General features: G+C 50.0%; 1 protein-coding gene across 1 annotated transcript in view; it reads left to right on the plus strand.

Moving 5' to 3' along the window:
• The window catches only part of LOC125947380 (glutamate carboxypeptidase 2-like), a 77,227-nt gene that overhangs the window by 52,007 nt on the left and 7,837 nt on the right, over positions 1 to 17,383 (plus strand). Inside the window, exon 11 of the mRNA XM_049672002.1 lies at positions 12,119 to 12,214. Within this exon, the coding sequence (XP_049527959.1) occupies positions 12,119 to 12,214 (96 nt within the window). The remainder of the gene's footprint in view (positions 1 to 12,118; positions 12,215 to 17,383) is intronic.

Consider the following 17,383-nt stretch of genomic DNA (forward strand, 5'->3'; position numbering starts at 1 on the left):
AAGCAAATGGGCTTGTCGTCCGGAGTTCTCCACTCTGTAGGGTTGCGGTATCTGGGACGGGAATACAGATCGCTGCGAGGCGCAGCTGTCGGCACCAGTCGGGCGTCAGCTCGGGAGATGGAGCAGGCAGCAGGAAAACCGAGGTTGGCAAACTCTTCCCGCACAACCTCCTGAATGAGGGAGATCGCTGGGGCTGGTTGGTCAATGGTGGGGTCAAGTGGGCGCGGAAGGAACGTGGCAGGACTGGCAGCCTCGAGCTCGCGGCGAACAATACGCGTGACGGTCTCATTGGAGGGGGGTGAAGCGGTAAGGGCGACGCAGGACGACGTCGCAGCCGTGTTAGGGAGCCGGGAGAACAGTGGAATGACGCGGCGGCTTTTGGCGAGCTCAAAGCGGCGGCATTCTTTGACAATGACGTCGATGGTAGACACATTGTTGAAGATCAACAAGTTGAACGCGTCGTCCGCGATCCCCTTGAGAACGTGGCCAACCTTGTCAACTTCGACAATGTTCTCGTCGACTTTCCGGCAAAGAGCTAGCACGTCTTGTATGTACGAGACATACGATTCAGTGGAAGATTGTACTCGTGTAGCAAGCTCTTTTCTTGCAGCCTGCTGCCGACCGGTCGGATTGCCAAAGAGGTGGCGGAGCTTCTCCTTGAAAGCGTCCCAGCTAGAGATCTCCTCCTCGTGTGTCCGGAACCAGACACGAGGTGTTCCGCCCAAGTAGAAGAGGACATTAGCTAGCATTGTGGTAGGGTCCCAGTGGTTGTTGCGGCTAACAAGCTCATACATGCGTAGCCAGTCATCAACGTCAACATTATTTTGGCCGGAGAATATGCCAGGATCGCGGGGAGTGGCAACCGTGACGTACGTTGTGGTTGGAGTTGCAGTAGTAGCAGCAGACGAGTTGTCGTCACCGGGAGCCATGGCGGAAAGCTGGACGGTGCGGCCGCTGCGGAGCTCCGTGGTGAGGACGGGGAACGGCACGCTCCTCCAAAATGTTACGCGAACGAAGAATTAAGTACAGGAGACTATTTACAAGTATATTTACAAAAGATAGCTGCAGCGCTGGCCAGATCAGCCGATAGCTCGAGAGCCCAGAGCAGTTCGTCTTCTTCGTCTAGGCGCCCGCGCGCCTCGTTCAAACAACCAAATACCACACGCGTGTAGCAATATTTAATACAAAAGACTCAATCATGAAATCATTTCCTAACGAAAGGTCAGTTATTGAGAAGGTAAGACATAAATATATAAACATTTAACGATATATAACAATTTCTGAACACAACTTATGACTAGAATTATTAGCATAAGTATAATGTGATTCTATAACGCCATAGTTTGATTACATATCAAAGCATGCCTTATGACACTGGTTTCGTTTATTTTCCGGGGGCAGAACGAAGGATTATAGACTAAAAATTATAAGGCGCCCAAATAAATAAATATCATCATCATCAGCCAAAATTTATGTCCACTGCAGGACGAAGGCCTCTCCCTGCGATCTCCAATTACCCGTGTCTTGCGCTAGCGTATTCCAACATGCGCCTGCCAATTTCCTAACTTCATCATAAATATATTAACAAATAAATAAATAAGATAGCGATATCTCAAAAGGGCGAAAGGACTCGATAGCAAATATAGGAACGTGGATTGTGTTATTGAGAGGCAAATGGAGCATACGACGAATAAAAGTAATAAGGAAAATGCACACATAGACTAGGGAGTTTTACAAATAGCGCAACCACGCGTCTTTTCTTACCCAAATGCCCTCACTCTGCTTGCGCTGTTATGTACCCCATTTTCGTTCCTTTCTATAACTTTTTGCATGGTTTTTAAGCCATGTGGTTTTCTTTGGCTTGTAAGTTGGTGCATTTCTCTCTCCTATTAAAGACATCAGTTCTTTGTCTGATGCGATGATTTCACCATCATTGAAAAAGTGTTCGTTCAGGCACTTGATCTAGAAATTAAGTCTTCGGCAATCTTAATCAAACTGATTTTGCGGGAGAGGTCATTGTGGGCGTGAAAAAATTGCCAAATGGTTCAAACGGGCTTGTCCAGTCGTCGACCGCAAGTACATTTTCAGTCGCCGAAGGCAAGAAAAGGACCTCTCGGATATGGTCGACGAGACCGGTATGGCCAACGCAATTTTTTTTAGCTTGGTCATTTCCGGCAAAAGGTTTCGCAGGTGTTCGCCCTTGCCCCCTCGTAAATATGTGCACGACGTCCCCAAATGTGTGCAATGATGCCGGCCTTTGCTGGCTTAAAATGTCAATCAGCATATCTCTGTGCAAAATCAGGCGTCCTGGTTTCAAGGTTGTCACCGTAGAACTATGTTATTTATGACCCGCCGTGGTTGCTCAGTGGCTATGGTGTTGGGCTGCTGAGCACGAGGTCGCGGGATCGAATCCCGGTCACGGCGGCCGCATTTCGATGGGGGCGAAATGCGAAAACACCCGTGTACTTAGATTTAGGTGCACGTTAAAGAACCCCAGGTGGTCCAAATTTCCGGAGTCCCCCACTACGGCGTGCCTCATAATCAGAACTGGTTTTGGCACGTAAAACCCCATAATTTAATTATGTTATATATGCTTCGTCTTCCTTCCCTATGGCAAGCTGCTCAATATGGGACTTATGCTGCCACATATCAGGTGGATACCTGTTATTTAACGAAGACAGCACTGTGTCAAGTACTTCATAGAACCTCTGGCGGTACATGTCACTCGCTGATGGAAACACGTGAGCTGAGGAACCTTCTTGATAGCGGCGTGGAGTCTTCTTTCCTCTAGCGGCTAGAACACATGGGTCCTCAACTTCTACTTTTCCTGCCTCTGCCATACATATGTGGGTCACGCACTTCATTTTAGAGTTAATCTGCGCCGAGTTCAAGCTTGGGCCATCCGAGATGGCTGGTCCCTTCGCGTGCGCTGTCTCCCCGCACGCCTAGTTTTATGTTTCCGCTGGTGCTTATACGGTGGAAAATACGCTTCCTTTTCGGCGTCAAACGGGTTCTGGCGAAGTAGCGATAAGCGAGGTGCCCACTATTGGTTTTGTCGTTGGTGCTCATGCTGTGTTTGTAGCCGGTGCACATTGCAACGTCCGCAGCCGCGGTAGAAGCGAGCTCGACGCGTGTTTTCTATTTCTCCTTTTATTGCGACAGCAATTGTATCGACACCCCAGGCAAATTTTCGCTGTCATCGTCGCTGTGATATTCCGTATAAAGTCCAAAAGTCATATGAGTGAGCGACCCGTACACTACGGGTGCGAGGAAAAGCCCGTAACGCTGAGCCGTAACACTTGATGGACATTATCTTCCCACGCGCACAATATTCAGGTTAGTTGGAGGTCACGTGATCAAATGCGCGCATGGGGAGGAGAGCACGCGTCTTCTCATCTAGCCCTGCCGCAGCTGCAAATTACAGTGTGCGGTTGACGCTTACGTGGCCCGCGTGCCGTATCCCATTGTTGGTAATCATTTGGGGGTGCAATGATCAAGGGCGAGCAGGAAAGGCTGCTAACTTCATGCGCGCTGTCTTCATTCTTTGGCTGTTTTTCCGCGCCCCAAGTGTTGCAGATCGCATAGCCTAAGTTAAGAGACAGAGGTAATTGGAGATCGCTTACAGAAGCCGTCCTGTAGTGGACATAAAATATGCAGACGATGATGATGAATCTAATTTTCGGAGGCGCAGCGAATCGCATGGCTGTACGAACCATCCGCCCCCGCTGCCGGCGTTCTTCATAACGCCAGCGTTGTGATAGCGACTGCTCGTGATCATCCAGCGGGATACTTATAGTGAATTCCACTGGCGGATCTGGAGCGGTGTGCCGAATCCACGACGGAGCAAGAAAATCCGCCGCGGAGCGACCCGATCCCGATCGACCAGTGAAAAATAAACACGCTCCGGCAGGGATTGCAGCGGAAGTTGTCGCACGCATCCGGTTACCCATGTTGCCAATCTCGCATTAGACCACGTTGGGGGTTCTAGGCACAGCGGCAACTGCACTTCGCGTCCTGCCATTGCAACGTGCAGCAGCGCGATGGATGTTCTTACGGTCAGTCCAAAGCAACGAGCAATCCGGCAGGGTCGAACGACGCTATTTCAGAACTGTAAACAACGCCACAGGGTTACCAGACAGCGCTTGAAAAAGCGCTGCAAGCAACCGACGTACCCGATTGTTCCGGAAGTGACGGCGCCTAGTCGCTGGAGTTCCGGCGAAATCCGGCTCTATAAGACGGATCAACGCGGATCGCTCCGTCGCGGAGCAAGTTGCCCCAAATCGCCCAGTGGAACATGCGATCTTGCTCTGGATCCGCCAGTGGAATTCAAATTCTCGGCCGCGGAGCAAAAAAACTTGCTCCAGATCCGCCAGTGGAATTTACTATTACAGGTTTACATGGTTCGTGCATTGCACGATGTTTGTTATTTTAATTAGTGAGTAAATGTTACTACAATTCATATAGGCGATATAACCAACGTACAGACCCGTGTGAGGGCCCCACTTTTTCGCCACAATTTTGACGAGCCTTACACGGGACCGGGCCATTTTATCTAATTTTTCCAACTACGTGTATGAAATGCGCCGTACACCTCCGCGATCACATCCTCTCGCCATCTGTAGGCGTGCACAACTTTAGAGGGCAGCGGCATTTGCCCCTCAAAGGCGGATGCACACGAGCATCCACCAATGGGTGGGCACTCTAGACTGACGTCATGAGCCGGAAGGCTGATGACCCCGCCGACTGAGGACATGGCAGCCCGCGCTTCGAGCTGGGCCGAGTCGCGTCAGCGGGACTATTTCTTAAGTCGCGGTGGAAATCGGCTGCTGCGCTTCAGTGGTCAAAGCGGGGCGCGTCTCCTGTCTTTTTAAGTTATAACTGCCTCTTTATATATATATATATATATATATATATATATATATATATATATATATATATATATAGTTGCGACACGCGAAAGTGCGCTGCGCGGGAAAATTCGCAGTGGAGCGCGATCGGAATCGCGCTGAACGCGACTGCTCCTCGGTTGGATTTAAAAAATATATATATATTTGCTTTCAAGTTGGGGGTGCGGCTGTTACACGTATTTATACGGGAAGAATCTTTTTCGTGTAATTGTCTTATGCTTCGCTATCACTAGTACTGCTTCGCCTTTCCGGCAAAATTGCAGCCTCTTTTTTTTTCTAAGTCCTAGTAGGAGCTCTGCTGCGCATGACTGCTATTCATTCTGATTTCGAGTGAATCCGGCTTGGCCTCACTTCGGTTACTAAGTTAATATATATATATATATATATATATATATATATATATGGCCTCTGCATGCACGTTGCGATATTTCCATCCCCAATAAATGTAAATTATTATAAATTTTTTTTATGAGTCGCTAGCATTACCTACTGAAAGAGAAGCAATGCTGAGACACATATCATTCACGTGTATTTCACACACCGCTGATAAAAGACTCTGCCGAAGAGGTCACTGAAGTCTGCAGGTCCTTTTCAGTGTCAAAAAAGTGTGCAAAGGAATTTGCAGCGAGTTGAACATACAGCAACATGTTGATTCTCTAGGCATAGGCTATCCATATTATTAGAAATAATTGTTAGTTGGCTACCTCTTTCTCTTTCAAAATATCATAAAATTTCTCCTGTGTAAATACAGATTGAAATATAATGTGTCTGTGCATGGTGTTCACACTGAAAATTAAAATACCATGTTGAAGTGAAAAAATACGGATGAGGGAGCCGCCGTTGGGGTGCTTCTAAGGCGTTTGTTTTCCTATTGCCAGGATTTTCAGAAATAAAGTTAAATTATGAATAAAAACCGTGCATGTCCGCGTCAACAATGTTGCAGTCAGCTTTTTGCCACAATAACATTTTAAGGGAAAATGTAGCGGCAACTTAAAAGGAACCATAAACGGTTTGGGTAACAGGACTCTGGAACTGACATTTCAGGAGCGGGGGGGGGGGGGGGGGGGGGCTTCGGCATCGACGGGGGGGGGGGGGGGGGGGGGCTCGAGCCCCGGAGCCCCCCCGTAGTCGGCGCCTATGCCTACGGCCCAACCTCCAGTCACGATGATGAATAAATAGAATAGTTTTATGAAGATGCTGAATTAGCAATGAGAAAGGTGCAAACTCAGTATACTGTAGTGATGGACGACTTCAATGCAAAAGTGGGGAAAAGGCAGGCTGGTGAGGAAACAATTGGCAACTACGGCATCGATTCTAGGAACACTAGATGAGAGATGTTGGAAGAATTCGCGGAAAGGAATAGGCTCCGAATAATGAATACCTTCTTCAGGAAACGCGGCAACAGGAAGTGGACCTGGAAAAGCCCTAATGGAGAAACATGAAATGAAATGGATTCCGTACTGCCGATCCCAGCATAGTACAGGATGTAGATGTGTTAGGTAGGGTAAAGTCCTAAAACAACGAACAGGCCCACATAATGTGACAAGAGCTTGCTGCACAAGCCGGGCTTGCGTTGTGGGGTCCATAGCAGCACTAGGTCACCTTTTTCAAAAATAAATGGCTTGATGGGAACTATCGTACTGATCATTCGAGCGGTTTTGTGATGTCAATGTGCGGATGCGGGCTATTCGGCGGACTTCCTCGGCGAGGCAAATTGTCTTGGCGACGGAATCCTCAGCGTCCAGAGAAAACAGCAGAATCAGCAGAAAACGGCAGAAAAGGAAGCTCCGCGGCGATCGAGCATAAAGCAGACAGAAAGGGCTGTAATTCGTTGTCTCATGCTTCGCAGTGTTGTAGGCGTATGTTATGAATGGCAACACATTATCCCAGTTCTTGTGGTTAGAGGAAACATAGATAGCATGTTCGTCAAAGTTCGATTCGTGCGTTCAACAAGACCGCTGGTTTGCGGACGGTACGGCGTTGAGTGACGAAATTGTGTTCCACATAGCCGAAGCAGCTCTTCAACAGCGTCGGCCACGAGTTGACGACCGCGATCACTTATGATCACGCGAGGTGGGCCATGGCGTAGGACGATATAATGCAACAAGAAAGCTGCGACGCAAACAGCGGTAGATGACGGCAGTGCTGCGGTCTCTGTGTAGCGCCTAAGGTAGTCTACACAAACGATGATCCATCGATTGTTATTTGATGACCGTGGGAATGGGCCTAGGAGGTCCACGCCAACTTGCTCAATAGGTGCGTGAGGGGGAATCAACGGTTGCAGAAGACCTGATGGGGCGGTTGAAGGTCGTTCCCGCCGTTGCCATTGGTCACAACTAGCCACATATTGCTTTGTTGTTTGGCGCATGTGAGGCCACTAAAATCGCTCTTGCACACGCTGTAGCGTTCGGGCGAATCCAAGATGACTTGATGTTGGGTCATTATGCATGGCATGTAGTACAGCACTACGGAAACTCTCCGGGACTACAAGAAGAAAGCGGGCGCCACTTGCAGAGTGGTTGGTTTTATATAACAAGCTGTCGCGTGTGGAAAAACCACCACTGGTTTTAGGATTCAGGGCCATCACGAAAATAGGCTCCATATTGACGTCGTTGCGTTGATCCTCCTGGAAGATGGTCGCGTCCGGAAATTCAGGTGCAATAGCGGCCAGACAGTCATCGAAAGTGTCTTCTTCAGAATTTGCCGTTGGCAGTGGTTAGCGGGAAAGACGGTCGGCGTCAGCATGCCGGCGGCCGCTTCTGTATTTCACTACAAAGTCGAACTGTTGCAGTCGTAAGGCCCACCGTGCTAGACGACCAGACGGATCCCGAAGGCTGACCAGCCAGCATAATGAATGGTGATCAGTGACTATGCTGAATGGGCGACCATAGATGTAACAGCGAAATTTCTGAACAGCAAAAACAGCTGCAAGGCATTCCTGCTCAGTGACTGTGTAGTTTCGCTCGGCATTGCTTAAGCAACGACTGGCATAGGCAACGTGTTCGGCGTCGTTTCGCCGTTGAACAAGTACTGCCCCAATGCCTATTCTGCTAGCGTCAGTATGAACTTCGGTAGGGGAACACGAATCAAAATGACGCAGGATGGGGTCTGACGTAAGTAAGAATTTAAGTTGACGGAATGATGACTCACGATACATCCTTTTGCAACAGACGCGTCAACGGTTGCACAAGGTCGACGAATTTTGGGACAAAACGATGGAAATAAGACCAGAGTCCCAGGAAACTGCGCAGTTCCCGCGCTCATTGCGGAGGCTGGAAGGCACTGACCGCTTCAATCTTGCGGGAGTCAGGTCTGACTCCATCTTTGTCGACTAGATGACCGAGGACCAATGTCTGTCGCTCCCCAAACCTACACTTTCCAGAGTTGAAAATCGAATCTTCTTTCTCCATGCATTTCAGAACCAGGCTAAGACGCTCGTTATGCTCCTCAAAAGTGCGGCCGAAAATAACATCATCCAGGTAGCAAAGGCATATTTCCCACTTTAGACCGCGGAGAATTGTCCATGAATCTCTCGAACGTTGCTGGAGCATTACAAAGCCCGAACGGCATAACGTTAAATTCGAATAAACCGTCCGGTGTGACAAAGGCGGTCTTCTCTTTGTCGATGGGATCCACAGGTATCTGCCAATAGCCTGAACGCAGATCGATGGACGAAAAGTAGGAGGCAGAATGTAGGCAGTCTATTACGTCGTCAATTCGCGGGAGTGGGTACACATCCTTTTTGGTAATTGCATTTAGTCGCCTATAATCAACACAAAATCTCCATGAGCCATCTTTTTTTCTTTACCAGGATGACAGGTGCGGCCCACGGGCTTCATGCTTCTTAAATGACATTTTTCCTCAGAATCTCTTGTACCTGGTCCGCAATAATCTTGCGCTCTGATGAAAACACTCGGTAGGGCTTCTGCCGAAGAGGATGTGCCGATCCTGTGTCAATGCAATGACGAACCCGCGAGGATGGTATAGTTGTACGGTGCTCATCTTGAGAGAAGTCGAACACGGAAGCATACTGTGATAGCAGTTGTACTAAGGTGTCCGGTTCACGTGAAGACAAAGACTTGCTGACCATGCGTAGAACTTACTGCTCGTAAGGGCAGGTGGCTCGTCCTTCAGTGGAATCCTCGTCACTGACGACCATCGATGAACAGCGCGTGACGTCGTCGAAGACAGCAATCTTCTTGTGTTAGGGAACACGCCCAGGGATGGCAGAACAATTTAACGTCCACAAAAACGTGCTACCATTGTTCACAGATACGATACTATTGGGTACCAGTAGGTTTTTCCTTCCACAAGAGTCGCCAAAAGTTGTACCACGGCGTCAAATGAAGCGTCTGTACAAGATGCGATGACGGATACCGGTGCTAAAGACCACGGAGGCAGCGTCACTCCCTGAGCAACGGCAAATGTCTTTTGTCCAGCGGGTTGTTGATCCACGAGGTCTGATAATGACGGATCCTGACAAGCATCGACTCCAGGTTTTCCGCTATTTATCGAAAGCTCGCCGGCACCACCTGCGACTGAAGCCCCGCAGGTCTGCAGAGAGTCTATCCCTAATATAACATCATGCGTGCAGCGTTCCAAAATCACAAACTCGGTTAAATAACACTTGTCCGCCAATAACACATTCACAGCACAAACACCAAGGGGGCGCAATATTTCACCGCTTACTCCGCGGAATTTAGCATGCGTGTCGAGGGAAAACATTACTTTGCGTCGAAGCCGGTTCTTGAAAGAAAGGCTCATAACTGATCTCATAGCCCCGGTGTCCACCAAGGCCATTGTACATATACCATTAATTATCACTTCCACTTTGTTTCTCAGCATTGTGACCGGTGGAGGTATCAGTGTCGTGTCGAGTCTGGCGACCTCACCTCCATCGGCCGCGCAGTCTAGTTTCCCGACGGCTGTGGTGAGAATGAACGTCGCCTCGGTGAAGGAGAGCGACGTTGATGTGAAGACGGTGGAGTGAGACTTCGGTCTGAAACGGGCGAGTCGCTGCGGTGATTCCGTCGAGGACTGTTGATGGGGAAGGTCGTCGACGAAGTAAAGGAGCGTGGAGGCCAGGAATTGTCGAAGTTAGGACGTTCAGTGCCATAGGACGTTGGCTGTGACTCGTACCACCTCGGTGCCCAACGACGCTGGCGACAGAATCGAGAGATGTGTCCTCGCGGCTAACGTTCGGGTAGGATGGGTATGTCCGTGGCTCCGAGTAGGCCGTTGCTGAACAACGGGCATATCCCTCAGCACGCTCGCTGCCGGTTTCCCGGGGTTAGTTTTGTTGCGTTCTCATTGGCCTTCTCGAGCGGTACTCCTCGACAGTCGTTGCAGCGATGGAACGGGAGCGATGGAAAGGGGAGGATTGTACGAATGTTGACTATCACGGAACTCATTGTTCAATTGCGTGCAACGACGTAGCTCCTCTCTAACAATCTGTCTAATGGTCGTCGCGAGATCGACTGATGGGATGTCGTCTTCAATGCTTGCAACAGTTGTTACGTTTGCTAGCCGGCCAAACTTCGGGATTATGCGGCGCAGTTTGAGAGCCTCAAAGGTACGGCAATGACGTATTACGTCGGCGACTGAGCCAAGGTTCTCTTTACCAGTGAGGAAGTTGTAAACGTCCTCCGCAATTCCCTTCAACAAATGGCCAACTTTGTCCTCCTCTGACATACGAGGATTGGCCGTCCTGCATAGCTTGAGCACGTTTTCGATGTACGTCATGCACGTCTCGCCCGGAACTTGAGCTCTTTGAAGGAGCGTTTGCTCGGCCTGCTTCTTCTTTGCGATTGAATCGACGAAACGCTCCTTGATTTCGGACGTGAAACGATCCGCTGTCAGAGTTTCCTCGTGGTTATCGAACCACACGAGCGCCGTGTCCATCAGAAAGAAGACTACAATGGAGAGTCGCGTTACGCTGTCCCAACGATAGTGCTTGCTCACCCATTCGTAGTGGTTAAGCCATTCTTCGACATCCTCGCCGGGCTTCCCCCGTATGTGCGAGGTTCTACCAGATGTTGGCGCTGCCACGGACTAGCCATCGTTTGGGCCAAAGATACCGCTCGTTCCGTGCGAGTGTTGGATTCGGTGTGGGACATCTAAAACACCGGAAGTAATGCGGGAAATCCAGCGATTCGGCGGCTTCGACGCAGATCAGGAGGTTGGAGAACCGTGTTGTCCGTGTTGCGTGGTGGTCGGAGGTACCCAGCAACTTCCACCAAAAACTGTTACGGATGATCGATGTTTATTCAAAAATGAAGACCAGGATGGATGAGAGGTCGCCACGATGTCGCCACCGAAATGTAGCCGTGGCTGCTGCTGAGTTCTTGTTCTCCTCCTCATCTATCTCCCCCTCTTCGCCCCGTTACAATATATATATATATATATATATATATATATATAATAAAGTAAATAAACGTTTTATGCTCCAAACCAGTTGACCTGTCATCCCCTTTATAGCTGCATTCCATACTAACGCGTAGCAGTTAGTAATGCACTGAAAAGCATTGTCAAGTGCCAAGGCCGACGAAGACTGTGCGTAGACAAGGTGTTGCATTAATCAGAGATAAATTGAGCACAAACGTTCGTTGACCGTTGGAACGCCGTCTAACATTTTGTTACACTGTCGCGATTGCAAGTGTGCTTCTAAATTTACAGTGTAGTTCTGTTCAGAAATAAGAACGAAGTGTGTGTTATAATTGAGGCATGGCACATAATAGCGGTAGCACGTGCGTAAGTCAGCCCTCTTGCACAAAGAGGAATTGTCATGCCTAAACCGTTATATTTCGCGAGTGTCCACAAGTGTGTATCATTGACGGGTTGGCACTGCCTGCTCTTGATCATGCGCAGATAAGTTCTCCTCAGTTGACAGTCGGCCGTTTGTATTACATGTCATTCGTTCCTTGTGTCCGTGCTTATTGCACGCCTGCCTTTCTGTAACATGAATCCCTACCAGCTTGCTCAACTTTCAGTCGTTCTACGCTTATTGTCACTCTGCTCGCCTCACAGTTCCCGTCTCCCGTGAAATGAGCTTTATCGTCAGGTAGCTCTTTTTGAATATTTGGATTCACCAAATGAGCGACCACGCGAAGAAGTGATCTTGTTTCATAACTTGTACCACGCCTTTTCTATTTCACTGAAGGCTGTAAACGTTAAACGAACACTGATACGGTGTCGGGTAATTCTCTGCGCAGCCCCCTCATCACGTGTATGATCAATGACATCATGACTAGTATGGAGAAGGTGTTTACCATCCCGGGAGGTGTACCGACAAGGCACATCACTCACAGGTATTGTGTACCTATAATGCCTCACAACGTACGTCACGCGGTTTATAATATCTGCTTCCAGTTCAGCGGCTGTTTAATGAATCTGGCAGCGAAAGGCGGCTTGCCGATTAAAGGGGTCTGTACAGTGTGAATCACACTTAATTAGAATGGTCGCAGCTAGTGGTCAAGAGGCCGGCTGCGGACTGCGTGAGCATCCGAAGTCGCTACACCTATAGCGGTATAGTTGCTTGGTTCTATAGTTGCTTGGTATAGTAGCTTGGTTCTATAGTTGCTTGGTACTTGTTTCCTATATAGCGCGTGGGCTGAGCATGCGGCATGACCATGCGTGGTCTTATTGTGGTCAAATCGGCTGATTGACCGCTCTAGACAAGTGTCATTTACACTGTGTGATAACAAGTCATGATAACGCCAGTTCGCGTTTCCACTTTCACCAGCATTTGTAACATGTAAGCGAAGTTGCGCTGAATAGTTGTGACGAAACACACACGAAGAGAAACACGATCAGACACACAAGATGATTTCTTCGTGTATGTTTCGTTACTACTACTATGCAACGTAACTTGGCTCAAGAACCGACTAACTTATAGAGACAACCGTTTGTTAGCATTTGTAATATGTTCTGACAGGGAACTTTGGGCCCCCAGAATATTCAGAAATCGGCTGCGCAGCGAATGTGCATGGCAGATAGTCACTCGTGTAGATCGAGACCGCCCCAATTTTCTACGAGTAAGCTAGATTCTGACGTACGTAGACCAGTATAAAGTGGCTGGGCTGCCACATCACGTATGCAGCATGCAGTTCCGCTGCGGCTTCCTTGTGTACGTCGTGCTCGTCCACGGTCTTAATCAGCGATCCGTACCGTCGCGTGAATGCGACAGGACCGCGACGCGTTGCTCCGTTTGTGTGCGAATTTGAAGCTTCGAATCGAGGGTGATAATATTGAGGAAAAAAATAAATAAAGCAATTGCATGAGACAGTAATGTCACGAATCACAATATAAAAGTATCAATCCGTACTCAATCCCCATGAACACTTCTTGACCGAGCACGTTAAAGGGACACATACAGGGTGTTCATTTTTAAGTATTACGGAATTTTTAGAAATCGCCTGTGGCAGGTAGCTTAAAACCGCATGCACGCGATCTTGCTCGCGAAAGCGACAAACGACGCGATGGAGATGGCTGTGGCGTTCGCTCGTCGCCTATAAGTCGTACCGCATGCGAGCGACGGGACGAGCGACGACTTTGAGCGACGTCTCCCCGGTGTTGCCGGTATGAGGGCAGCAAATACTCGCCGAAACTGGCCTGACGCGTGCTTTATTAATTTAAGTTGATGTGTTTTAGTGTAAAGAGTAGCATAAATATTTCTAAAGGTCTTGCACTACGTTATTATCCTTGCACGTATCAAAATCTAGTCGTTTGCTCGTTCCGTGTGACACTCGGTAATACTTGACTGATGTATATCCTGTTCCGGCTTCGCGCTATTGGCTAGTCGCTCATAGCACTTCCGGGCGACGAGCGACGAATTCTAGATTTCCATAACCGAGCGATCGAGCGACAAGAACGAGCGATCTGTTCGCGCGACGGCCCGTTTCGTCGCTCGAAGCCGTCGCTCGTCGCCGTTGCACACAAAATCGCTCTCATGCGGTTTGAGCATAATTCTTATGATTGAGCTGGGTTATTCGATCCCCGCAGGGGCGCCTGCGTCAGCAGGCGTTTGGTGTGTTGCGACATCACGTACCCGAGCACACGAGAGTTGGACCCTCCCGCGTCTAACCGTGTGCGGCTTAGCCGTGTCCGGGGAAAACAGGATCCTGGGGGTTGAGCCAATGCTGAGTGCTTGGACCTTTATGGCCCCTCGGCGGAGGCAACACGCCCCTTTGGTCTCGGCTTCACGTAGACGGCACCCCCGGACTGACCCACCTAGGGTGCCTCGATGCCACGCTTCTCCGTACGGCGGGAGGCGGCGTTGACATCGAGGCACCCTAGACCCACCCGGGGGAAATCGGTAATTGCCTTTTCCCTATCCTCCTCTTAAATCTTCGTCTTTCTCTCTCACTTTCAATCTATCCTGTCTTCTCCTCTCTTCTATTTACTTCCGATCTTCTGGGCAGCGAGCGTTAACCTTGTGTGCGATAACCAACCTTGGGGTTATAGTGGCTGTGTACTGCTGGCGCTGGCACGCTTTGTGTATACAGATTCTTGCCGCGTCCCCTTGTTGGGCACCGTGGTGGGCGGCTGGCACAGCTGCCGAAAATTAAATACATTTATGGCTTTAAGCTCATTCCCAAAGCTGCCTAATCGCCCTCTTTTGGAAAGAGGGCGCACCGATGAACCTTTAAACTTTTTCGCCAAGAGTAAAGACATCTTCCCGCGTTTCCACGTGATCCATGCTGAAACCCCCCAAAAGACTCTAAGAACCCTATCTCCTTTTGTTGTCGCGAAGTGCCTCGCCGACATTCTGGGCCCAGGATACAAAATTACGAAAATGGCCAGTGGCGACCTTCTCCTTGAAGTTCGTGACAAAGTCCAACATGACAAACTGAAAAATCTCGGTTCATTTGGTGACACTAAAATCTCAGTAACCCCTCATCATTCCCTCAACAGCACACGAGGTGTAGTTTGTGGGAATCCTCGGGTCCCATAACCGCCGCACGGGCAGCGAACGTCGCGTCAAGCGCATGCGTGCCAGGGAGAGTTGGGAGAGGGGAAGCTTTCCTTCCGCGGGCGGCGCGCGGGAATCGCAAGCGCTATCAGCGCCACCGGGTGGGTCACGTGAGATCCCGCCGATATCGCCCGGGTCTCTTTGGTCTCCAGCAAGCGGCGACGGCGGAAGTCTCCGCCGCCGCTCCCGTATTCCCGCACGTGGTTAGTCAACCGCGTTCTTGCCGCGGCAAACACCGCGGCAGACCATCTGTAAACCTTACAGATGAAGGGGACCGTTTATTTTAGGTCGCGAAGGTGAGCGCAAGAGCGGCTGGCTGGTTGATGCACTCAGCGTCGTCCTCTTTCTCTTTTCCAACCCGGGACCGCAAGCACGTTCGCCGGTCCTCGTTTTCCTTACGCGTAACATTCCTCCCATCGCAGACGAAGCCCGCCGGGCGAGTCAATCCATTTGTCTTGAAGTGAAGAGTTTCAAGCGGGCGACATGGACCACTTGGGTCTTGGCAGCTCTTCTACCACTCGCCATGAGGCGAGCTATGTGATAGGTGACTTCCGTCAGTCTGTTAATAATCACAAACGGGCCATCGTAGGTGGCCAAAAGCTTTTGGCATAACCCGCGTTTCCGTACTGGAGTCCACAGCCAGACTAAATCACCCGGGCGATAGATTACCGGACGGTGGCGAATGTCGTAGCGTGCTTTTGATCTGTCCTGCGATGCCAAAGTGCGCAAACGAGCAATACGACGAGCTTCTTCGGCAAGGCAGAGAGTCTCGGCGACAGTGGGATTTTCGTGACTGTGGAAAGGGAAAACAGTGTCGATTGTGTACCGGGGTGGCCGTGCGTACAGCAGGAAGAAAGGGCTATACCCGGTAGTCTCATGTTTGGCGGTGTTGAACGCGTACGTGATAAAAGGCAGTACGTCATCCCAGTTCTTCTGGTCGGATGAAACATACATAGATATCATGTTTACAATTGTTCGGTTGGTGCGCTCCGTAAACCCATTCGTTTGTGGATGGTACGGTGTCGAGTGACGCAAGTGGGATTCACACAAACGAAGCAGCTCCTCCACGACATCCGCTGTGAATTGTCGTCCACGATCGCTGATGATCACGCGAGGCGGACCATGTCGCAGGATGACATATTTCAGCAGGAATGTTGAAACGTCATTGACAGTTGCGGAGGGCACGGCCGCCGTCTCGCAGTAGCGTTTGAGGTAGTCGACGCAAACAACTATCCAACGATTTCCCTTGGCTGATTTCGGAAAAGGGCCCACGAAGTCAATGCCCACTTGTTGGAAAGGCGTGCTTGGAGGCGGGATCGGCTGCAGGAGACCGGCTGGACCAATAGATGGACGTTTGTGGCGCTGACACTGCATGCAGCTGGCCACATACGTTTCAACAGACTGTCGCATTCCAGGCCGTAAAATCGTTCCTGAATCCGGTAGAGCGTCCTCGCCGAACCTAAATGGCCAGACGTAGGGTCGTCATGCATAGCACTCAGGATCGCTATGCGAAGGCTCTCCGGCACCACTAGAAGAAAACGTGCGCCTGTGCCTGAAAAGTTCTTCTTGTACAGGAGTCCATCACGCACGCAGAAATCGTGTGCTTTAGTAGAGGTAGTCGTAGCGGTGAAGAGCGGTGTTAATTTAGCGTCCTTTCGCTGCTCGGCTTTGAAACAGTCGAAGTCTGGAAAACGCGGTGACAGAGAAGCCACAAGGTGATCGAAGTCGTCGGCGTCACAGTCCGTAGTGCTAAGTGGCATACGCGAGAGGCAGTCCGCGTCAGCGTGTCGTCGACCACTCTTATAAGAGACGCTGAAGCTGTATTCTTGCAGTCGGAGCGCCCAGCGCGCAAGGCGGCCACAAGGGTCACGAAGATTTACAAGCCAACACAATGAGTGGTGGTCGGTGACAACTGTGAAGGGGCGTCCATACAGGTAAGAGCGAAACCGCTGAACCGCAAATATTACCGCGAGGCATTCTTGCTCCGTGACAGTGTAATTCTGCTCAGGCCTACTTAAGGATCGACTTGCATATGCGATCACGTGTTCCCGGTCACCATGGCGTTGAACTAGGACGGCACCAATACCTATGCCACTGGCATCCGTATGGAGTTCCGTCGGAGCTGAAGGATTGAAGTGTTGAAGAACAGGCCGTGACGTCAGCAGAAACTTCAACTGACGAAAAGAAGAGTCGCACTCCGGAGTCCACTCAAAGGGGATATCCTTTCGTAGCAGACATGTCAGCGGATACGCGACGTCGGCGAATTTAGGAATAAAGCGGCGGAAATAGGAACAAAGCCCCAGAAAACTACGGAGCTCCTTGACAGAGCGTGGTGCACTGAACGCTTCAACGGCTGCTGTCTTCTGGGGATCAGGGCGGATGCCGTCCTTATCGACGAGATGTCCAAGCACAAGGGGTTGGCGGTCTCCGAAGTGGCATTTCTTGGAGTTTAAAACTAGGCCAGCGTTCCTGATGCAGTTCAGGACAATATTCAGACGCGAGTTGT

The sequence above is a fragment of the Dermacentor silvarum genome, chromosome 1 (assembly GCF_013339745.2).
Source record: "Dermacentor silvarum isolate Dsil-2018 chromosome 1, BIME_Dsil_1.4, whole genome shotgun sequence".
NCBI lineage: Eukaryota > Metazoa > Arthropoda > Arachnida > Ixodida > Ixodidae > Dermacentor > Dermacentor silvarum.